Genomic DNA, 24489 nt, shown 5'->3' with positions numbered 1-24489 from the left:
AGACTTTATTCAGCATTGTCTTCTCTTCCGCGTCTGTTGTAAAGTGCATGCGCGAGACTAAAGACAAAGTGACGTGGCCGACGTGTTATCTGTTGCGCCCCAGCTGTTTTTTTTGCGGCCAAGCTTCGTTTACAGTCTGAGCGAGACACACGCTGTAAGTTTGAAAAAAAAACTGCAAACATGTTCGATGCTTCAACACATTGTTACTGACCAACTGATGTCACATGAACTACTTTGATGATGTTTTTATTACCTTTCTGGACATGGACAGTATACTGTACATAGATTTTTAATGAAGGGTCAACAAGCTCCCAGACTAAATATAAAACATCTTAAACTATGTTCTAAAGATGAACGGAGGTCTTACGAGTTTGGAACGACATGAGGGTGAATCATTAATGACATTATTTTCATTTTTGGGTGAACTATCCCTTTGAGTCCAGGTAAATTCTCAATTCAATGGGTTGGCATGACCCTAATGATGCAAACTGACGTTGTTTTGTGCAGGTTCCGTCCACAACCGTCCAAAGACCACAGTTAGATCTATTTATATTTTAAATCTTCTTTACATAATTCATTACTGCACATTAATTTAAAGAGACACACACAAAAATAGCACTTTTTAAGCCTTTTCAACATAGTACCATTTTAAAATAAACCATAACTTAAAAAAACATATTCTAAGAAAAAGCTAAAGTATTCTAAGAAAAAAACACGGTTAGGGTAATTTTAAAATAATTTAACTTTTATAGCAAAAACAAAACATTTAGTTAAAAATGTAAATTGTGGGACCCACTCTTAAACAATTAAAATATATTAACAATATACAATCTGTATAGAATGTAGTATGAGTAAAGGTAAAGATACTTACTGTATTCCTAGTTTCTTCCGATGGCTGAGGGTGAAGCCATCATTGGTAAGGGCACTGAGGATGATGGCAGGGTAGATAACATACTTCTCAAAAGTCAACAGCCCAACATAGAGCCGCTCAAACCACATCAGATGAGCATCCTCTGTAAAGAACAAAAAGGGACTGTTCTTTATTAGAATCATTTACAATAATTCTTCATTAAATAACAAAGAATTCACATCACTAGTGTACTGCATACAACATCGTCTTTAAGGTCACTTAATCATTTTCCCCAAATTTAAGAATAACAGTAAACTCATCAAAACTTTGGAATAACACAAATGTAACAATATGGAAAAAGGTAGTAACTTATAAAGCATTCTCAAAAAATGTTTTGTACAATTCTCTAAAATTTTGTAAACATTGTAAAAAGTGTCATCCATATCCAAAAATTCTTTTATTATTTGCTCCGTAATTAAAGAAATTTAAGATCCTACTGTTTTAAGCATTTTCGAACAATCAGACATATTCCTTCAGATCAAATGGTTTTTAAGATACACAAATACACTAGCAGACGTTTAGCATGCCAAGCAAAGTGTACAGTATGTTACCATTTCACTCCTTATGACCATCATTAATACTTATATGAATCTAAATCTACAAATGCAGACGTGCAGAGAACTGACCTCTAGGTTCAAACTGCGAGTACTCTTTACTCTTCAGCACAGGATGAGAGATCCACAGCCATGGATGATGTTTTCGTAACTGAGGGATGACATAGTGGGTGACAAAGCCCACCGTGGCCGCTAAAGCGTACAGCACTATGGACACAAATGGCTGTAAATGAAAAAGTTAGTTTGGCTGTATACTGAATTTGCCTGTAAAATGAACATTCAGTTCCTGATTCCTTAGGGGTTACATTTTGTATATACAGTTATGCAGACGCATTCAGAGACTGTTTTCCAGACAGATGTATAACAAATAATAAAGAAACATTTTCAGTAATGAAAACTCACCCTTAGAGACAGGAAAACGGTGCTGGCAGTAACTGCAAAGGTCAAAACTGAGGCAAGAATACAGACGATAAGGTCTGACAGCAAAATCTCCTTCTGCAAAAAATATATATCTTTGATATATATACCAAACACCAAACTAAAGAAAACTAAACTGTGCAAAAGTTTAAGCTACCACAGAGTTTTTGAGTTTCTCTGGAAGAGGGTCTGTGTTCTCCATCTCATCTTCCTCCTCCTCATCATGTACAAGAGATGGCATCAGCTTGGACTTAATCAATGAGCTGAGATCAAACATACATATACATTTGCTTCCAACAATGTAATTTAAATGTAAAAATTTGACTACTAATGCATTTAATAAAATGAAAAGTTAATAAAGTATTTGTGAGACCTATGGGATACAATTAAATCGCCTATAAACAAATAATCTGTGGAAATGCATAAGCGGTCTTACAATAACACTGATGGATCGCTGCTTTGTCGACTGAGATGATAGGACAGGACCACCAGCAGAGCACAGAAGCCAGAGAAAAGTGCTGGAATATGCTGCTCGTCCCAAGGCTCCTTCAGAGGAAAAATTAGAGATCAATGACACATGATATTAACTCTTTTCTTGCCAGCATTTTTTATGATTTTCACAAAAGTTTATTGCCTTCCAGAAAATGTTCTTCTATAAATATACAAACATACAATATATCAAATGTAAAACAGACCCTCTGCTTAAAAAACACGGAACAAAAGTTTCTATCTTCATTTGTTCTCTTTTTACAACCTCTCAAAAATGGGTAGTTTTTTTTTTTAAAATACCAAGTTTTGAGCAAAAAGCTGGGATGATTGCATTTTTGTAAAGGACTTTTGTTAGTAGATACAGAGTAATGATCAATACATACACAGAGTTTTAACTGTTTTTGAATCAGTGGATGCTTAAGTGTTGGATGCTTAAAGGAATATTCAATTTTCTTAAAAGAAAAATCAAGATAATTTACTCACCACCATGTCTTCCAATGAAGTCTTTCTTTGTTCAGTCGAGAAGAAATTATGTTTTTTGAGGAAAACATTGCAGGATTTTTCTCATTTTAATGGACTTTAATAGACACCAACAATTAACACTTAACTCAACACGTAACAGTTTTTTTCAACGGTGTTTCAAAGGACTATAAACAATCCCAAACGAGGCATAAGGGTCTTGTCTAGCGAAACGATTGTCATTTTTGACAAGAAAAATAACAAATATGCTCTTTTAAACCACAACTTTTCGTCTAGATCCGGTAGGGAGGTCACATGTTACATATATAAAACGCACATTTGCGGACCATTGTAAACAATAAACTGACACAAAGACATTAATTAGTATCAGTTGACATACAACAACGTAGGAACGGTCCTCTTTCAACGCACTTGTAAACACTGGGGCGGAGTTTCGCGTTCGTCTTCTGTGACCTCTTGACGTCATGACGTATTGCGTGGGGTCACCTGTCGCATCTCGACCAGATCTAGACGAGAAGTTGTGCTTTAAAAGTGTATATTTGTTATTTTTCTTGTCAAAAATGACAATCGTTTTGCTAGATAAAACACTTATGCCTTGTTTGGGATTGTTTATAGTCCTTTGAATCTCCGTTGAAAAAAACTGTTAAGTGTTGAGTTAAGTATAAATTGTTGGTGTCTATTAAAGTCTGTTAAAATGAGAAAAATCCTGCAATGTTTTCCTCAAAAAACATAATTTCTTCTCGACTGAACAAAGAAAGACATCAACATTTTGGATGACATGGTGGTGAGTAAATTATCTGGATTTTTCTTTTAAGAAAATGGAATATTCCTTTAAGGCATGATACGGCAGCAAAGTCCTTGATTATTATGCCAAAATGAGAGTATAGTTCCTAGCCATATCTGCCTAGAAAATTGCAACTTTTAATTTTCCGTCGGCCTTGAACACGATGTAACTACAGAAGAGTCAAGTTTTAAATAAGACACATATCAAAACTCTTTGGTTATTTTTTTAAGCGCAATGCTAATGGTCTAATCAGATTCAATGGATTGTGCTAAGCTATGCAAAAAGTGCTACCGCCAGAACCAGAGATCCGCTGAATGGTTTAACTCTAGGGGATCTGGAAAATTAGCCAAAAAGTGGATTGTCCGTTTAAGTACCATATATAAACCAGATTTTACAATCAAACTTACCTTTAAAGCACCAAGACAGAATCCATAGAGTAAAGATAACGCTATAACACTCCGTACGATGCAGTAAACTGCTGATGGGAGTCCAGTGGCAGCTGAGCAAAAAAGTGAAGTGGAGCAACATAAGTTTAATTTTATTTTTAACTTTAATAGTAAAAATTGGTTAAAAAAATTATTAGCCATAGATACAGACCTGTGCCTCCAAAAAAGTGCATGTCAATTTGTTCGAAAAAGTATATAACGAAAGTGTTGATTTGGGGAAGGAGACCAAGAAGAAACACTACAGGAAAGCAGTATGTGAACCCTAAAAAAATCAAATTAAAGCACCATTTTATTCTTATTATTTCAAAAATAATAAAGCAATAAGCCCCAAGATGCAGTGGGTTACCAGTGCATTTTATAACAGTTGTTATACACGACGCAAAGCGGAGTGCCTAAAACCCCCTTAGCTGTTATAAAATGCACTGTAACCCCACTGCTTCGCGGGGTCTACCGCTTTTATAAAACGGTTACTTCATATGCATAGCAGGATTTCAATAAATAAAATACAAATAAGTTGTAATTATATTAGTACAAATATTACTCTTCCGCCAAACAAAGTAGTTCCTCAGAATCAAGTGTGGCTGCAAAAGAGCGGAGAGCACAAGTTCCCAACCAACACAGACGCAGCAAAAACACAATGAAAATATGAATAAAGACTGTGGTGTTTATTTTTAAAAATCAACATTCACTTAAATATACTATATATTAACATTTATATCAAACGAGATGACTCAATAATATTTATTGACATTTATCTGGATATCGCCATTAATTGTGCAACTGTAGAAAAATTAAAAATATGATTACAGACTGTGGTGTTTATTTTCATAAATCAGTACGCAGCAACAGTGGCACAGTGATACTTTTGTAATACGCTCTGAACCGTGGGGTTACCGGGGTATTTTATCACGGCTTAGAACGCGTTTCAACCAATCAGAATGAAGAACCAGTTTTATAGAACCGTTTTATAATATTATTTTTAACTCACAAAAAACACTTACCGACTAAAATGTCTTGCAAATACTGGAGGAAATCTGATGTTACTATAGTGACGCCATAGATAGTGGACACAGGGAGGTCTGGCGTTCTCAACACTATCTCCAAAGTCCAAATAAGGCCACAGAACATACAGAAATATGCAGCACGACTGTAGACGACAATTTGATTATGCCCCTGTAAACATAAAGGAGTAAAGGACATTTCCATATAAATTTCCATATCCTGTTAATTACACTTATATGCTAGTTTCATTTCGCTACTAAACTCACATGGGTAGGTGATGCTGCATCCGGTTGAACGCTCTGTAAAACATAAGAGGTTTAAGCAGCAAAGCAGTAGGTTTATTTTCAGCAAAAACAAATGAGCAAGCAATACCTTCAGCAAGGAATACTGACAGCTAGCAATAACCAGACAGAACTGAAAGACCCAGATGTCTTTAAAGCAGCCCTCATTCAGAAGCACAAACCCCAGAAAAGCCACCAGGAACGCTAAGAATACAGCCACCATGTTCTCAGTCATATTCTTGTTCCTGCAAAAATAAAAACATCTTTCAGTTATTGTGGAAAACAATGTGTATTCTGATATGTTCACTGTCACGCTTACCTGTCTAACAATGCCAACAAGGTTAAACGATCGTACAATATGTTCACCCATTTCCCAGGAAAAACCTTCAGCTTGTAGTAGAGCTTTCTCGAGGGTTTCTCCTGGGTTGAAGTCTCCGAAGAGTCATCCAAAGAATCCTCCTCCTGTGCATGAGAAATACTTCAGCCCTCAAAAACTATTGTGCCAAATTGTATTATACTGTATTGACTAAGCATAAGCCTGTGTACGTAATGACATCACTTTCATATTTCTTTAAGAAAATGTCTTCAACCAAAACAGCCAACTGTGTACGTGCCAGAAATACATGCTAACAAACTGATAAAGACTATTATAGTGTGAAATGAGAAATAATATTATGAGCTGATATACTGTAAGCTGAATGTGTGGTAAAAGGGATTCTACACCTGGAAGATTTCCGGATGAGTTCTCCTGGGGCGGAGACGGCGAGTTGGAAGGATACGGCGCTGGAATGGGCAGTCGGCGGGGCCTCCCACTACCCCATCCTGGCACTCAGAGTTAGAAGACGTAGAAAGGAGATCACTAATAAAAAAAGACTACAATATTACATCACTTGCACAGCCTAAAAGCATCTAATATGATATAAAAACTGTATTGTACCATATGTTGCCGGTAATGAGCTCGGCACCAAGCGGTAAGTTGAGAGCGCGTTCATTGTACAGTTTCCGAGGTCTCTCTCCTGTAGATATTTCACATGTAAAAAACATTACAAGTGCTCACCTACCAGCTCAGCTCTACAGGTACAAACATCAGAGATACATCAAATACAGAACTTGACCTACTGTGAACAGTGTGGAATGTGTATGCTTCCTCTTTGGACGTAGCCTCCGGTCTACAGATGACCTGTAGCATAGAACTCTCTGACTGAGATGTTTGTGAAGGCAAAGAATCATAGTCTGGGTCCCTCTCCTTATCTGTCTGTGGACTGTGAGAGAATGGATAAAATACAAATGTGCTATATTTTTAAAATCAAATGGTCTTGCCATCCAACATTTCTCAATTAATGTGTCTTTAATTGAGCCACACAGCATTTACACTGTATGTTAACTAACATGTCCAGCCTTTGCGGCCATGCTGCCTGTGAAAACCCAGCTAAAGTCTACATAAGTCGTAAGTCCTACATAATGTAAAGAACATTCTTATAACCTTGATATCGTTGATATTGACCGAGTAAGACCACGTGAACATGTAAAATTAAAGTGAAAAAAATGACTGAAGTTTGATGCTCCTAATCTCATCATTCATCTCTTTATAAAAACATGTAATCAGGAATGATATTAAACATGTGACCCTGGCCCACAAAACCAGTCATAAGCAGCACAATTTGAATATCCACTGTATATCTTTTGTACATTTCCTACTGTAAATATATCAAAAACGTATTTATCATTAGTAATATGGGTTGCTAATGACTTCATTTGGACAACTTTTCTCAGTATTTACTATTTAGATTTTTTTGCACCCTCAGATTCCAGATTTTCAAAAAGTTGTATCTCTGCCAAATATGGTCCTATTCTAACAAACCATACAAAAAGCTTGACTGGTTTTGTTGTCCTGGGTCACATATTTGGTGTGCTGTCTGTGGGGACGCCTCCAAACTCGAATTTTACCCCGAACCCAGAGTACTCCATCCTTATCAGATAGATCAACCAAAAACCGAGTGAGACAATGGGGGGAGGAGAGGTGCTTCATAACAGTCAATGTAAAGGTGAGAGACTGCTCTATATTCAGAACTCTTCGTGCTAATTGGATGGATTACATGACACCTGAACTAAGTTTAAAAAAAGGCAGGATCAAGCTATAATATAAGGCAAAAGTCTTTTTCATGTCAACCATGGCAGTCGAAACCGTAGTAGGTGGGTGGGACAAGACCAGAAGGACACCCTTTTTTAGACCAATGATATTAGACCCACTTCCTTTAACCATATTTTTTTCAGTGTATATGTCTGTTTATTTATTAAATGCCCTAATAAATTAAACTCCATTTTGTGTTTTCATTACTCGTGCCTTTTGCACTCCCTGACACAGCAAGGTAAACAAAGCATTGTATATATTACTAAAATTTACAAAATAACAATTTTTGGGGGAGGACCCACCCACATTTTGCCTCCAATGCCCATGATCTCAACTGTCATTCTCAATGATAACCAAAGAATCCAATAATACCTTTCTGGTGAGACGATGGGAATGCGAGTTTCTGGGATGGTTTTCACTGTATCTGTAGCCAGACTGTTAGGGGGATTTGGGTGTTCTGGTTGTCCTGTGGACTCTGAAATCTCTGATGTCTTCTCTGTCAACTTGCTTTGCTCTGAAACATGTTTTAAAGCAAAACACCACAGTTTTTCAATATTTTACTATGTTCTTACCTCAACTTAAGGCTAATTAATACATACTTATCTTTTATCAATGCGTGCACTTTATGTTTGCACAGCGCGTCGTGAATGTGTTAGCATTTAGCCTAGCCCCATTCATTCCTTAGGATCCAAACAGGGATTAATTTAGAAGCCACCAAACACTTCCACGTTTTCCCTATTTAAAGACTGTTACATAAGTAGTTACATGAGTAAGTATGGTGGCACAACATAAAATGTGGTGATTTTTTAAGTGGATAAAAAAAAGGGGACTATATTGTATGCGAGTAGAGAACTTTCGTTTGCAGCACTTCGACCTCTGGCGCAGTAATACTGTGCAAGAGGTCGAATTGTTGCAAACAAAGCGCTCTTTTGCCATACAATATACAGTAGTTCTAATTTTTTATCCGCTTAAAAATCGCCATTTATTAATTAAATCGTTTTATTTTGTGCCATCATACTTACTCGTGTAACTACTTATGTAACAGTCTTTAAATAGGGAAAACATGGAAGTGTTTGGTGGCTTCTAAATTCATCCCTGTTTGGATCCTAAGGAATGAATGGGGCTAGGCTAAAAGCTAACACATTTACAACGTGCGGTGCAAAGATGAAGTGCATGCATTAAAAAGAGATAAGTATGCAGTGGCGGCTCGTGGTGGCTCGTGACTGGGGCGCAAATTCAAAATAAGTGGTCGGAGTGTCATGTATGTTGCTTGTGTTTTAAAAATATGTGTATGTTGCATCATGTGAACCATCACGTGTTTTGTCAAAATAAGTGCCTGCTGCACACGTGTCAAAACCGTTTATGATAAAAGAGACGCGCACGTTCACAAAATACACGCAAGACACATACATGTACAAGGCTACATACATGTTTTGACAAACTTCTCATCGAGCGCCCTCGATAAAAGAAGTCACCTGCCGCCATATGTATTAATTTGTCAAAGCTGAGGTAAGAACATTGTAAAATATTGAAAACCGGTGGTGTTTTCTTTTAACATTACACTATTTTCAATCCAGCATTGGGTCAAAAAGGAAGAAAACCAGCCGTTAGGTTAAATTAACCCAGAACATGTTAATATTTGACCCAAAATGGGTTAAACAACCCAGAATAGGTTAAATTACACACACCGGGCAGGATTTGTCCCTTTTTGAACAAACACTGGGTTGGAAATAGGTGTGAAGATTAACATCACCCAACAGAGGCGCTGTTCACACGCTTCATAAAAATCAAGCTATGCAATGTTTACATTACATTTACATTTTACACTTATTCATTTGGAAGATAATTTATCCAAAGCAACTTGCAAATGAGAAAGCATTTAACAAAAAAATACTTATAGTACCTAAAATCTTTTAACATCACACACTACCTTTAAAAACATAATTTGAGATATGAACCCACTCACCATTTTTCTCTTCCTTCTCCTCCTCAAACTGATTTCCTCCTCCAGATCTGGTGCTGCTGATAGACTCCAGCAAAGAAACAAACTCAATGAAGTTGGACTCATTGGGTATCTGGCCCTCCTTGGCTTCTAGGTCTGATTTAGAAGTGGTCATTGTGCAGGGCTTGTCTTTGGATTTGTGGCTAATGAGAACCGCATCTCGTCCACTGTCAATGCTGAGTCCCCTACCATGTGTTCTTCCACCCTGTGTACACCTCATATACGCTGATGGTATTTGCAGGAACCCATCAGCATCGAGCTTGAGCTCAGGAGGGTCGTTTTCATCACGGTGAGAGTTCACATCAATGCCTGAAGAGCTGTTGTTTGTCAGCAGTGGGCTCAGATTGGGCACCTCATTGCCATTGCTCTCTATTTCTTTGCACTCCTGGGCCGAATCAGAACTTGTTGGCTCTTTGGCAAGGAGGCTGTCTTGATGTTCTGACTGCTCCTGAACGGATTTGTCTCCTGCAACTGCTACCTCTTCTTTATCATCTTCAGCAGAGGCTTCCTCTGTTTCGTGAGGCGAATCAAATGTGACGACAGGAACTTTGATGGGACAGTCCGACTCTCCCTGGTGGGACTGAGCCGACTCTAAGATGCTGAGTTTGACCGACTCCTCCAGCTCTGCTGCCGTCTGCGGGTCACAGCTCATCGTGATGACGATTTTCACCGTATCGCTCTCATCCAGGTGCGCAGAAGGACTTGAGTTGTCAACCAGCACCACAGCAATTTCATCTGAGCAATAATTCTCCTCTGACTTTTCTCTATCATCAGTTTCTGGTGTGATTTGAAGAGAGGTATGATTGTTGTTGGGGTCAGTAAGGGGTTTCTCTTTCTCCTCTATATTGTCTTCCTCATTAACTGTGGGGTTTTGATTATCATCAGCTTTGTCTTTGTTGGCTGTTGGAATCTGCTCTCCTTGCAGAAGTGGAGCTGACTGGTCAGTGCTGGGACTGAATACATCCTCAGGTGAAAGTCTTTCCTCAGCCCCTGTTTTAGATCTTTCATCACCCTGGCCTGCAAAAGCCACACAGCAGAAAATAAAATTTATAAATATTTTATGTAATATTTGACTCCAGATTCCAGTAGCTTGATAAAATGCACTGAATGAACAATAGGTCACTTTGGATAAAAGATGTAAATGCACCAACTGTTGAATGTTGTACTAACAAAGAACGTACCCTGAACTAACTTAAATTAAACTAAAATAATTTTAACTGGAAAATAATTGTTTGTCCTCTTCACATAGGATCAGTTCTTGCATTCAAATGTTAGGTTGCATGCTGGAATATAAATAAAACAGAGCTCAGAGGTTTCAAGGAGCTTAAAAAGTAAAATATGTTAACATTTACAAAGCAATTTAAAGCATGCAAATGTGACACAAGTGACAAGACACTAAAACACCAATACATGGTGTCTAACACAGCAAACAGTCAGTCCCAAAAGTCAGTCCCATATTTTACTCATCCTCAAGCCATCCTAAACTTTCATTTTCAGCATGAGAAACACAGTCTAAGTTACATTAAAGGCAGGGTATTCAATTTGATCCAGAAACATTTTTAGTTATGCAGGTTAAAAGTCTCCTCACATCCTGATAGCAATCACTATGTTAAGTTGTTTAAATGTATTTGGAGAAATTTATGTCATCTTTGAAAGGCGTAGGACCAAAACATTTTCAACCAATCATAGATCTCGGTCCGAATGGACGTTGCCTTTTTTGTCCCTCATCTGTAAGCGTAATTTGAATGCCACCGTGCAGCCTGTTCACGCAGACACCATACGTCATCGGTGCGTTCACGTGCGCTCACCTCCCGTCTGTAAGGGAGATTGGCAAACTTTCCTGCTGAATTGACAACCTACACAGGAGCCACAAAACGAAAGACATCTTTTATAACAACAACAGCAAAAACTGCCTGGATTAGCGAAGAGCAAAAAACCCGAATTAACGGCAAAGGGTCTGAAAGGGTTGGTGCACTGTTTATTTTGGTAAGGTAGGTACGCGATATGTTTGTATTGAGATGGATTCAGATATTCTACTTTGATGAAACATTGTGTTGCTTGAAATTTGTGTTTGTTTACGGATTAGCGTAACGATTTAGCTACTACGTCTACACAACCAAAAGTGTGCTTTAGCTAATTCTGATGTAAACCAGTTGTTTATGTTGGTTATTTTGATAATGTTATTCACTATGTACCGCAAAGGTTTCTCACAGGTGAATGAGACATGAGATGTGACCATCTGATCTGTGCGTGTACATGTGTTTTTAAAGAGGCGTGACTTTGGATGGCGATTTCAATGGAGGGTGGGATCGTGATTTCATTGCTAGTTGCCTACTGTTAGCATTTTTCAAAATTAGATACCCTGCCTTTAAATAATACCCTGCCTCTTTTCAAGTTTATAATGGAATTGCAGTGCCCATCGCTTCAACTCAGAAGACATTTAATAACTGTATGGATTTGTTTTTGATAGATGGATGGATGCACTTTTGAAACTATAAAAATGGAACACTATCCAATGTCATTATAAAGCTGAAAAGACCCAGGAAATTATTCAATATAACTCTGACTGTATTTGGCTAAAAGAAGATAGTCATATACACCTTGGATTGCTTAAGGGTGAGCAAAATATGAGCTCATAATATGCCATTAATAATTTCCTCATCTGCCAAAACAAAATACCCATAATTTTAGGGCTTTTGTCAACAAATATGATTTTTTCATTAATCAGCATATCATGCAATTAATTAAAATAATGTTTAATCAAATGACAGCCATATAGTTAACCAAATATTCTGGATAATCTATGCATTTTAGGAGGACAGGCAGATGTTTTCACATTGTAGGAGCTTTGTGGCAAAGCTTGCCAAGACTCTCACTCAGAGGTCTGGCAGGATGTCACACTTTTATCCTACACACTCACATCAGTGTGATATGCAACTGAGACAAGACAGTTATTCTTCAGTCCATATGCCAGGCTCTGTGACAGAACCTTACAGTGATATATCTGACCTGTCTGTTCCCAAATTTTGGAAGATTGCACTGCAGTAAAACCAGGGCAGTTCTATAATTAAAGCTGTTACATACCATCTGCGCTCTTCAATTCCTCCGATTTTGGACACTCCTTCAGTTTTAGAAAGCATGGTTAACAGAACATGATATTAGGATTTAAAACAGACAGCAATGTTATATATACAGTATATGATTTGTTTTCTTCTTGTGTTACTACTTGTAAATAGTAAAAATAATTTAATTGTAGTGTATTTGCAAAATTATTACTTACTCCTATCAGTCCAGGGTCTGTTTCAGTCTGTTTTACTGTGACCTGTATTATTGGGCTTGGTCTGGTTTTGTTCATTACTGATGTGGCAACACTGTCAGGAACTGTGCTGCTCTTCCTGTAGATCAAAAAAGTTCTGATATATTTGAATAAAAACACTTTTGAAAGTTGATTTAGGTACTTTGAGTACAAGCAGTGCATGTTCTTTATAGTTAGAGATTTGACAAATTGATACTGATAGTAGTCAATAAATGGGGCGTTTTTGTGTTACCTCAAAGATGGAAGACAGGAATCAGATGCGTTGCTTTTTTTGTCTACAACTTTGCTGATGTCAGGCACACTGTTTTGGGCAACAAAGTCACCGTGATCGAACATCTGATGAAGACGATAATTCACCATCTTAATGACGATGAAGAAAAATGTGACTGAGGTGCAGTAGATACTGAGGGTAGCAGTAGTGGGTGGAAGAGCCTGGGGAAGGAAAAGAGGCAAACACAGCTGTGACATCTTTGAGGATGGACAGACAGACAGACAGACAGACAGACAACCTATTATAAATACTGCTTATAATAAACATTTGTTTCATTTATTTTGTCATTTCTTAATGCACTACAATCATTCACACGTTGGTTCATGCACGGCTGTCATGCGCTCCATCAAGTGCACTATGGGGTATGCAGGAGAACATTGCGACAGTGCCAGCTCGAAACGAGAAAAATAAGCACTAAAATTGACACATCAGTAAATACCATTTTGTAAATTTAATTTTATATGAGAAATATTTTCGTGTAAGATTTGTACTATTTAATGCTTCGTTTTATTCAGACCACAATATCATTATCATCATCGCTGGCCTGCGACATTGAACCACTCACCAAATGAAGAGATAATGGAAGCATGAGCAAAAACATCCATAAATAGAGGTGACATGAATTGTTGAATTTATTCTGCTCTGGATCATGATACCATCCGCCGGTCAGTGAAGCCCAGATCCCTTGGCGTAACGTTTGCACAACCTGAGAGCCCATGTTTGCTACAAATATGTCATGCTGCAACGCGAATCCACATCACTACCGTCCTCCATTCGCTTCCTCTCTACGCGCAATTACATATTCACAGATGTGGGGTCTACATCGTTCCTCAAAGTCGTTTACTTTTCTTTTTCATCGTCCACGCCTTAGCTCCCTATTTGCTAACATAAGATAAGCGGATTTTTGCGGTGAAAGGTGCACAGCAGCATGCTTCACAATGAACGGAGAGAAGGATGGACTGATTCATGATGATGCGCTCTACTCACTGAGTCACGCGCCCCCACCCTATGCTATTTGTCAAAACACAAGAATGTAAACCATTGAAAAGCAAGGGAATTCTTACATTTATCGTTATGGCATAACATTATCGTGGCACCTGCCACTCTTATGGCTTTCTGGTCGTTAAAGAGATCATATCACCCAAATAAATGAAAATTCTGTCAGCATTTACTTGCCCTCGTTGTTCTAAACCTGTGCGAGTTTTTTTTCTTCTCTTGAACACAAAAGAATGCCATATGGAGAATTTGGTTTCAGATTTTTTTTCAATACAATTTTAGCAAATTAAGTTTAGGTCCTACACTTAAACCTCCCTCCTCCCATTGGCACAAATTATAGTGTCAGGTGCATATAAGAGCCATAAAGAGTAATTACCTCTACAGTAGTTGTAGTATATTATACAAGCTGGACAGCTTTATAGAAACAGCAATTTACTTGCAACATGTTTTAGAAATAAAATTTGTTTTATTAAAATGAAAAAAATATATATATTCCTATTATTTAAAGTAAAGCAAGGATGGCAAATTTTTACTAAGATATGTAATGTAATAGTTATTGGGTTGTTTATGTATGTGAAATTCACTCAAACATTTACAAGTGCAGTTAAACAATACAAACTATGTTAACTATTGTTTTAAGGAACTTTTCCGCGTGGTCTTTTTTATTATAACAACTTATTCTAATCATTTCACAAACTAAACTGTGGACTAAAGCAACGTGTTTTACCAAGATAATAAAAATTATTATTTACATCAAGTGGCATGCCATATCAGACCGACGAGTTCCCACTTCTGTTCTGCACTCACGCATATTTGTCACGTGAACTCCGGTAGCCAATCCAAATGTGCACTTTTCCTTCTCTCCTCTATGCTCTGATGAGTTGGAGGAGCGGAGAAGCGATGGCGGTGCACCCATAGACTTCCCGAGCGAAGTTAAGTTGCTCTGAAAATGTCATTAGATTCACGCGCGAGGAAAGTGCCGTTTTTCGAAAACTTTTGGAAATCTCGCGGTTGACTGACTCGCGCGCGTGTGACCGGGAAGCGCCACATTCTTTGCCCGAGCGACGTGTCCTTGGCGACGGCAGACTTTCGGGAGCCGCTGATATTTTGTGAACTTCGGAGAGGAGTCGGACGAGCTAACGCGTTAGCACGGCACTTAGCCTGTCGTGTTTAACTCATACAACGTGTGTGTTTAGTAGCTAGGGTGGCTGGCTATTTTTGTACAGGCAGAGAAGTTAATAATTTAACTTTAAAGAAGTACCTCAGGTGTTGAAATAATCGTGTGAACGTTTAGCTTGATTCATTCGCATGGGATGAGCAGGTACTTTGCACCTGTAGCCCCACGGCTTTGAAAACTTACGAGCTGGTATGTTGTTGGATAGTTTATTTCTTTAAGTAGAGTTTAATTGTCTTTAAATTAAGACACACTTGCATTTCCTGTTGCGTTTAATTTATTAGATAGACTGATAATGTAGTTTATACTGTCAGAAATAAACTTCGCTGGTTTATAAAACGCCGCGGCTAATGCTGATGTCCGAGTTTCACAGACACTTCGTGCTCCGAAATAGTTTAGCTGGCTTATGTGGAAACAAAGCAATGAGTCTCTTAACCTCTGTTAAGCCAGACTTAACCTGAGCCACTCTCCATTAATGAAGCGTTCATTTGATATAAAGTGGGATTTGTGAGGACCTCCGCTCAGTCCAGTTGAAACGGTTTTGTTTAGACGCGTCAGGTTTTACTCTGATTTGACATCAGTGCACCCTATGGTGCCCCTGCAGGCACCGAGACATGGATGTTCCCCAGGCCGTTTTCCCAAACGGTGAGGGGCGCCTGAGCCTCGACGACCATGTCTGGACGGAGTCCACAAACTCGAGGGCTTGGGCTCATTCTGCTCCCCTGTGTCCCCGCTCGCTCTGGACCGCGGTGTTTGACTATGAGGCCAGCGGGGAGGACGAGCTCAGCCTGCGGCGAGGAGACGTGGTGGAGGTCCTGTCTAAAGACGCTGCCATCTCGGGAGACGAAGGGTGGTGGACGGGAAAAATTAACCATCGCGTGGGCATCTTCCCATCTAATTATGTTACATATCAACCAGCCATCTACAGGCTTCCCGCGGGCGCCGCGGTAGGGGCTCCGGAGACCGACCCGTCTGCCCCTGTTCGGATACCGTTCTCTGAACTTATTATAGAAGAAATAATCGGCGTTGGTGGGTTTGGGAAAGTTTACAGGGGGAATTGGAAAAACCAGGAGGTCGCAGTGAAGGCAGCTCGGCAGGACCCCGACGAAGACATCAAAGCTACTGCGGACAGTGTTAAGCAAGAAGCCAAACTTTTCTCAATGCTTCAACATCCTAATATTATTCAACTAGAGGGGGTGTGTTTGGAGGAGCCGAACCTGTGCTTAGTTATGGAATATGCCCGAGGAGGGACTCTGAACCGTGCCTTGACGGGCAGAAAGATCCCACCTCACATCCTTGTGAACTGGGCCGTCCAGATCGCCAGAGGCATGCACTATCTCCATGAAGAGGCTGTAGTTCCCATCATTCATCGCGACCTGAAGTCCAGCAACAGTAAGAGAGTAGCACACATTCTTAACATTTTACTAAAAGGTTCTTTGAGTAACAAATAAAGGGTTCTCATATGGCATTGCTGCAAAGAACCCTTAAAATAAACTTTATTTTTAAGAGTGTGGTTGGTCACAGGTATTTCCTTTCGCAATTAGTAGCCTACGTTAATCATTAATCCCCACCCTCGTTTACAAACCTTATCATCAGTACATACTGCAGAACATCAACCTTTCCCTTATAAGCATGTGTTTGGCAACACCATGAAAACATGTGTTAGTTTACAGGGTGATATTTGGAAAACTTTGCATTTGTTACTTTGAGTGATATCGTATAACTTACCGAAGATATATTTTGTATAATTTAAGCGTTTTTGTCTCCCTCTAAATGTGTTTCATGGAGAAAAATGATGAAACTTGAGTTTAGTTTTATCTTCTAGCTAAATGCAATATGATTCACAATGGAAGCCACTAGCTAGTGAAATATAACCTAAGAAGAAAAGCTATAAAATTGATGGATGCTCAGAGACTGAATGGAGCCTTTGTAGTTGATGTTAAAGACACTGAATCCCTCCAGGTCCTACTGGCAGCCGCAGCATCTCGATCCCAGAATACAACCTAGGCTGTGAGACTTTAAATTTACAATACCTACAAGTATACACTTTGAGTGTAAATAATCAACCCACAGTAGTAAGGGTTAGATTTACCTAACCAACAAAATAAACTGCTGTTGTACACTTATTCTTACATTTATGTGTGCATAATGTGTCAGAAATGCCAAAAATAGTGGAACTACCTCTATATGTCTATTGGCTGTATTATCAAGAGATTCAGGGTTGGATTTTTCTCCTTACCCTAATTGTTCCCGACAAAAGAGTAGGCAAGTTTAAAAACAGCTCCTGCACTTCAACAGACAGTTTAAGTTGTGCTTTAGTTGAGTTTCTTAGTGAGGATTTATATGGACAATAAGTAAAAATCACTGGCCCTAATCCAGCTTCTCAAGGGAACTGTAGGGATGATTGCCTTTGGGATTCTGAACGAGTTTGGCCCTTAACAGGTTGTGGAGTTAAGAAGTTAGTTTGAACAGCTGACATCCTTCTTGAGAAACCTACTAACTACTAACTTGGGTCAGAAAATCAGGTTTAAACTGGTTTCAAACTTGGTTTGAAGTTCCAAATATTATGGTTAACAGTTAGTAATATTGTATGACTGTCTCCACCAAGCATTTTTCAATCCAATTATTAATATACATTAGTGGTCTGTCTATGATATGGATACACCAACATCTTCCTATGTATCACTAAGCTAGTACAAATGTATATAGGCATTGCACTTTAAGTCATCTTATGAGTCTGTCAGTGCTACCAAAAGTGATGATATACAATAAAGTTATGACAGAACATTAGAAATTGTACTTTTTTTTAACCGACCCACCACATGCCACATAAACGTGCAGTTTCTTTCAAATAAACCGTAATATTGTTTAACACAAGGCTCTAGGGGTTCCTGCATGACTATGATGATGTATCGTATTTCTAAGTCATAGATGGAGTTGGGAAAAGCCCTAGCCTTTTTAACCTGGCTGACTCTGGTATGCGATTGGTTAATTCAGAACTCAAAAGAAGTCTTTTAGGAATTGTGTTAAAAAAGTTTATTTTTAATACTTTACTTTTAGAAATCACATAAATAGATCAGCATATAAAAGTACATGCAACTTATTGTTACAAGCAGATTCTCATCTTTATTACCACTGTGTCATTGTTTTTAGCATCCCACCATTCATTAAATTAGCAGAGTTTTTCCAGAAGTCTCAATATGATTTCTCCTGGTTAAATAAAGTTTGCAAAAGAAAAAAGACAGCATTCCTCTATCAACAATAGTCTTGATGTGGCACCCAGCCCCCGTGCATGCAACTCGGTTTGTTCATTTCTCCACATGATTGTGACAAACAACACTGGAAGCTTGCTGACCTTAATTGAAGAACTGACGTGTGTTTGCTCAGGGCTGCACTCGGGACACCACCCATCATGAGCCAGATCGTTTCTGCTGTGTTCATGAGGGGGACTCTGTGCCCATTTAAGTTGTAGCTCATTGTTTAGCAGGTTAAAGGTGGAGAGTACATTTTATGGGAGGCATAAACAAGAAAGTCAAATACTTAAAAAAAAAAAAAAAAAAAAGGTTTTCCTTGACACATGAAATCAAACTTTGCTTTGTGCCCACTCTTTCCTTTCTGATCAATGGTTATCTTCAAGATATAGCAAATAGTAAGTGAAATGATGTTTTTGTGCCCTAATCTTTTAATACCTCACTCAAAGGAATGTCACTAACGAGGGGGCAAAAGCTTAACGTAAGTTTGCACAATGGAATGGTCAAGCACCGGTTGCTAGGTGACTGCCAGCCCGAGAATGGCCCGACTCTTAGGCTGAAAGGCTTATTTTCATTATTTTTAATCTCCTCAATGGCTGCTATTTTCTGTCCAAGACAGGGAGCTTCCCCTCATCGGGGGTATAGAATATTGCAGAACTGTAGCCAGCAGTCTTGGTGAAACTTGGCCCCGCTCCACACTTCAAAACTCAATTTCATTTTGCAATTTCGGGCACATGAAATGAAACGTTAAGGAATCTCAAGCATGTGTGCTCTCAAGAATACACAAACACACTCTCGAGCAACTGTGTGTGTGTCTACAAAAACCTTGTTGGAGTGATAAAAGAAAAGCACTAGGCACCAGTTATTGTCTCAATCTAAAGATGACTTTCTGCTTCATCCATAAAAATTGGAACCAAAATAAAGGCGAGTAAAAAAAAAGTGGTGGTAAAGCGGGCAAGATATTGCAGCATCACATAACTATCAAAGTAGCAAAAAACAACAACATTCTGGGTGCACAATAAGGTTCCACTAAATCAGCTTTGTCCCAGAAGTTGTGTTTAAAATATTTAGGCAGTGTTTGTTGCTTAAGTTTATGCCAAACTTGGATTTGTGGTTTCATAAGAAATCTGTAAAAGGGCTGCACATACTGAAGACAAATGTGATGCGTGATAACTTGCTAAATAACACGATAAATGCAATACGATAATGCTTTAAGGCTGTGAATTTACTATGAATTATTTAAAATATAAAATGATATAAGCAGCAATGTTTCACATTTCTTTTTTTGAAGTATTAAAATCATTATGTAAACCATTGCAATATGCACATTTGTGATAAATGTATAGCATAAAGTGTGGTGTTCAACTTTTAACATTTGTAACATTCGTAAGCAAAACAAATGTTTTACAGGGTATACTGTTAAAGTTTATGTTTAAACTCTATGTATGTTAACAGTCTACTGTAGTTGTTTCTTAGAAAGCAAACCTAAAATTATATAGACACCAACAACTAGTTTTAACTTTTAAAGCATCAAACAGGTGAAACCTGTTCGAAATGGAATCCCAGTTATTACATAAAATGAAAGTATTGAAGGTAAAAATATTTTTCTATTGGAATCTGCAGGCTAGTCTGTTGCTTAGGTGTGACCTAAAACTCTTACGGGTGGTTTCCCGGATAGGGATTACCGCAGTTTTCGGACTATAAGCCGCATTTTTTTCATAACTTGGCTGGTGCTGTGTCTTATTGTCAGGTGCGCCTTGTAAGTCAGTATGAATTAACTTTGACATTTATGAGGCAAGAGACATAGAGGCTGTTTACACTTGGCATGAACATGCGTTTTCGTCGATCGGATCACAAGTGGATGACGTTAATGCCACGTGTAAACGGTGTTCAAAACGTTTTGAACACGTCCACTTTCGACCACTTTAAATCACATTCAAAGGTAGTCAAAACCCTTTCGATCGGATTGCTTTTGTAGTGTAAACGCACATGTTGTTGAATGTGTTCGAACAGCCACACGCGACCTCCTTCTCTCCGTCTATTTATCAAATCTGAAGTACTGAACACAATGTTTTACGTCTTTTCTGACTTCTGCCGCAAACACATGGTGATCTCAGCTGATCTCCGCAGTTTCATTTTGCAAGCGTGTGAAAGTTGCGCGATCATATTTCATCAGTTGTGCTGAAAATTCAGAGAAAGCTCTTACATATACATGTAGAAAACACTGTGTAGCATGTTTACTTGCAGTGGACTCTGACATAATATTAGTTTGCATCCATATAAACTCATAATTACTCCCGCTCGCATTTAAATGACAGCGGAGAGACTCGCCCACCGTCTCGACAGAATGCCCCCTCACAGAATTCAGGACAGAAGCGGTCAAAAGTGGACAAAAGAGACGGATTTAAGTACCAGGTGTAAACGTAATGTGTACCTCTCGTCCACTTGTGATCCAATCGATGAAAACGCATGTTAATGCCAAGTGTATACAGCCTCATAATTACCGTCTATAGCCACAAGAGTTTGCTATATGCTGCTCCTGTATTTATGTAATTCAATGGATTCAGTGATGCGGAATGACGATTCTGCGAACTTCACGCTAGTTGGCTTGTTCCGTTAATTTAGCCTATTCAACCTTCCAGATAAGTTCTGTATGGTATGGTTTATCGTTTAAATAACTGATAATATTACTTTGACGTACAGACATCTATTCAGCGTGCTGTTCTGTCTGCTATTGTTTAATTGAATAACTTGCCTTTCCAGATTACATGTCTGTTCTTCGGCTTGGATTTTGTGAAATAATTTTCTGAATAAATGCGACGTATAGTCCACTGTGTGTTATATATGTTATTTCGTCTTAATGACACATTTTTGAATGATGCGGCTTATACTCCAGTGCGGCTTGTAGTCCGGAAAATACGGTAGATAAAATAAAATAAATGTAAGAGCTCTCCATACTGAAAACAACTTGCACAGACATATCTTAAAATACTACAGTGCCCTTTGTTTTGCCTCAAAATGCACACAAGTAATGTTTTTAGTAAGGCATGTTTGTTAAAACTAGTTATTTTTTTTATTAAAACTAAGGCCTAGTCGTGGCTTAAGATAATCCCTGTCCACGAAACCACCACTTAATTCATGATTTTATGAAAGAACAAAAAAACAAAACAAAGAGCCACAATATTTAGAATGTGCCCTTCGACTGCTGAACCTTTGAAAAAGTTGCACTTAATGTCATACAATGTAACTGGTACATAAACTGGGAGTGTAGTCAAGGTCAGTCCTCTCCAGTTTAAACTAGATAATTATTGTACACTCCAAGCATGGGAACATTGTTTCTTTTTTTCAAATAAAACTCCTTGGTTGTCCCTTCGGTTTATAAGGTTAAAGGAGATTAAATGGGAATGTACAGTAGTTATCTTCTGTCAGCTGAGGGCCTGTACCTTTTATGACGTACTTAAATTGATAAGGGTCTAGAGATGGATATTTGTCAAGGACAAAACTAGTGAGAAATAATACTACTGCCGACCTCAGGATGTTTCTAACTTCAAAGCAAGCTGCCCTATATTCTACTGTTATTTGTCATTTGGTATGAAACTATATTGTTAACCAGAGCGACTTGTATATCACTCTTAAGTTCTTGATGTAGATCTGTGTCCTTAAAGAGTGGAAATGTGATAGGCCTTTTGCATTCTTGTATTGTTATTCAAAATGCTTAAAGGCTCAAACATAGAGAACATTCCCATCATACTTTAAAATACTGTAGCTGAACAAAACAGACTGGTCATCCCCTAGTTTTTTTGTTTTATTTATTGCATTGTAACCTTAGATTTAGGTTTTTTTTAAAGTCAAATTGCATGCATGTAATTTTACGCTACTATAGAAGTAATAAAATATTGAATTTTTCTTCTGTTTCTGTTCTCTTTAGTTTTATTACTTGAAAAAATCGAAAATGACGACATTGGTCGAAAAACCCTGAAGATTACTGACTTTGGCCTGGCTCGGGAGTGGCACAAAACAACCAAGATGAGTGCAGCTGGCACTTACTCCTGGATGGCTCCTGAGGTCATCAAATCCTCCCTGTTTTCCAAAGGGAGTGATGTCTGGAGGTAAGCTGTTATTTTTTTTAAGTTAATTACAAGGTTTGCACACCAAGCATTTGAAGTAAAACACTATGTTTTAAAACCTAGTGATCTTTGTAGGCAGTATTTATAGGCATTAGAGGTAATCCAAGTTTATTTTAAAATGTAAGCTGTGTAATTATGTTGCGTCATGAGATACCCAATTTCTCAACTTGTGCATTGTGACAAGTTTAGTAGTAAAACAAATGGCCAGTGAAGTGCAATGTGGATTATACATTTTTTTGCTTGATTGAAAGAAAGATTAACCCTCATATTTAGCTTTCACAAACAAGATATTTTTCAGCTTAAGCTATTTTTCTGTTTAAATTCATCATGATCTTGACAGTTTCCTTTTTTAAACAATACAATGCATTGTGTCTTAGTCTCTTTAAGTCAGGAGGAGACAGAAGTGAAAATGACTTAAGCCCTGTGCACACTGTGGGATTTCACCCAGGATTTAGCTGTCTGAGACACATTTTGAAATCCTAAAAGATTACTGGAATACTAGGCTAAACTCTGCCGTCTTTGAACGCTAGTTTGACATGTTCGCGGTCAAAATCATCCTCCGACAAAATTCTGGCGGTGTCAGAAATTTTGAGACACTATCCTGCTGTGTGACATCTCCTATAACAACCGGCAGATCAAGAACCAATAGAAGCATAGAACTCAATGATGCAATTAGTGCGACGACAACAAACCAATGCAGTCAAAATGTAGAAAAGAGTCAGGTGGAGTGTACAGCAGGAGAGATATGAAGAGATAAAGAGTGCTTGTACAACGTGTCATCGCCACTGTACCATGATGATTAACTCCCTATGGTGCAGTATTAGGAAATTTAATCTGTCAATTCTCTAATCTGTTTTGTTCTTTATCCAGTTATGGTGTCCTGCTTTGGGAATTATTGACTGGAGAGGTTCCTTACCGAGGAATTGATGGCTTGGCGGTTGCCTATGGTGTGGCTGTCAACAAATTAACCCTTCCCATTCCATCTACTTGTCCCGAGCCTTTTGCCAAGCTCATGGAAGGTAGGTTTATATGTTTTATCCCACTGTACATTGTTCTGAGAAATCTTTTGCTGTTTAAGCACTGACAGTTGCTTTCCACCTTTCTAAAAAGATTTGTGACCCATGCTGGCAAAGTTTGTCGGAATGCGTAATTTTGAGCTACAGCCAAAAGAAAGTATAAATTTTGGTCGAAATTGAGGTTTTCATAAAAATAAGTACATTAAGCCCTCATCTAGCGATTCGTTAAACATCTAATTGATCTTTATTTGTACGTTTTCTGGGGGTGTACCATCTTAAACGCTTATCCTATACAAAGATGCGTGTCCACCTACATGCGCGTCTGACATTTTGGTTTCGGTTTTAAAACATGCAGCAATAAGAAAATAGTGCAGGGCTTGCTTGATGATAAAATAATTATTAGGAGAGATAAAGTTTGGGACCTGATTGATGTTAAAAGAGTAATTAAGAGCAACATGAATTGAAAACAATTTTGCCTGACAGATCCGAAGCATGCACACAGACGCACAAGCATATATATATATATACTCACCTAAAGGATTATTAGGAACACCTGTTACATTTTTTATTATTGCAGTTATCTAATCAACCAATAACATGGCAGTTGCTTCAATGCATTTAGGGGTGTGGTCCTGGTCAAGACAATCTCCTGAACTCCAAACTGAATGTCAGAATGGGAAAGAAAGGTGATTTAAGCAATTTTGAGCGTGGCGTGGTTGTTGGTGCCAGACAGGCCGGTCAGAGTATTTCACAATCTGCTCATTTACTGGGATTTTCACGCACAACCATTTCTTGGGTTCACAAAGAATGTTGTGAAAAGGGAAAAACATCCAGTATGCGGC

General features: G+C 38.3%; 2 protein-coding genes across 5 annotated transcripts in view; one reads left to right on the top strand and one right to left on the bottom strand.

Annotated features, from left to right (window-relative positions):
* The window catches only part of pcnx2 (pecanex 2), a 26626-nt gene extending 11666 nt beyond the window's left edge, over nucleotides 1-14960 (bottom strand). The window contains exons 1-20 of one of the 3 annotated variants that reach the window (XM_055170982.2): nucleotides 14832-14960; nucleotides 13045-13244; nucleotides 12777-12891; nucleotides 12581-12617; nucleotides 9461-10513; nucleotides 7867-8008; nucleotides 6483-6625; nucleotides 6301-6379; nucleotides 6087-6222; nucleotides 5683-5825; nucleotides 5455-5608; nucleotides 5349-5381; nucleotides 5082-5253; nucleotides 4232-4342; nucleotides 4042-4133; nucleotides 2318-2427; nucleotides 2039-2144; nucleotides 1867-1959; nucleotides 1537-1687; nucleotides 872-1013 (exon numbers count right to left, since the gene is read on the bottom strand). In XM_055170982.2, coding sequence (XP_055026957.2) covers nucleotides 872-1013; nucleotides 1537-1687; nucleotides 1867-1959; nucleotides 2039-2144; nucleotides 2318-2427; nucleotides 4042-4133; nucleotides 4232-4342; nucleotides 5082-5253; nucleotides 5349-5381; nucleotides 5455-5608; nucleotides 5683-5825; nucleotides 6087-6222; nucleotides 6301-6379; nucleotides 6483-6625; nucleotides 7867-8008; nucleotides 9461-10513; nucleotides 12581-12617; nucleotides 12777-12891; nucleotides 13045-13244; nucleotides 14832-14843 — 3224 coding nt within the window. In that variant the 5' untranslated portion in view covers nucleotides 14844-14960. Of the gene's footprint in view, nucleotides 1-871; nucleotides 1014-1536; nucleotides 1688-1866; nucleotides 1960-2038; nucleotides 2145-2317; nucleotides 2428-4041; nucleotides 4134-4231; nucleotides 4343-5081; nucleotides 5254-5348; nucleotides 5382-5454; nucleotides 5609-5682; nucleotides 5826-6086; nucleotides 6223-6300; nucleotides 6380-6482; nucleotides 6626-7866; nucleotides 8009-9460; nucleotides 10514-12580; nucleotides 12618-12776; nucleotides 12892-13044; nucleotides 13245-13648; nucleotides 14375-14831 lie in introns of those variants that run through there. The other 2 variants (XM_055170981.2, XM_055170980.2) reach the window with 2 other exon arrangements.
* The window catches only part of map3k21 (mitogen-activated protein kinase kinase kinase 21), a 19830-nt gene continuing 10243 nt past the window's right edge, over nucleotides 14903-24489 (top strand). The window contains exons 1-3 of one of the 2 annotated variants that reach the window (XM_055170983.2): nucleotides 14903-16645; nucleotides 22433-22613; nucleotides 23502-23650. In XM_055170983.2, the coding sequence (XP_055026958.2) occupies nucleotides 15868-16645; nucleotides 22433-22613; nucleotides 23502-23650 (1108 nt within the window). In that variant the 5' untranslated portion in view covers nucleotides 14903-15867. The remainder of the gene's footprint in view (nucleotides 16646-22432; nucleotides 22614-23501; nucleotides 23651-24489) is intronic. The other variant, XM_055170984.2, reaches the window with a different exon arrangement.

The sequence above is a fragment of the Misgurnus anguillicaudatus genome, chromosome 11 (assembly GCF_027580225.2).
Source record: "Misgurnus anguillicaudatus chromosome 11, ASM2758022v2, whole genome shotgun sequence".
Classification (NCBI taxonomy): Eukaryota; Metazoa; Chordata; class Actinopteri; order Cypriniformes; family Cobitidae; genus Misgurnus; species Misgurnus anguillicaudatus.
Note: the sequence above shows the minus strand (reverse complement) of the source record. Positions and strands in the feature narration are given on the sequence as shown.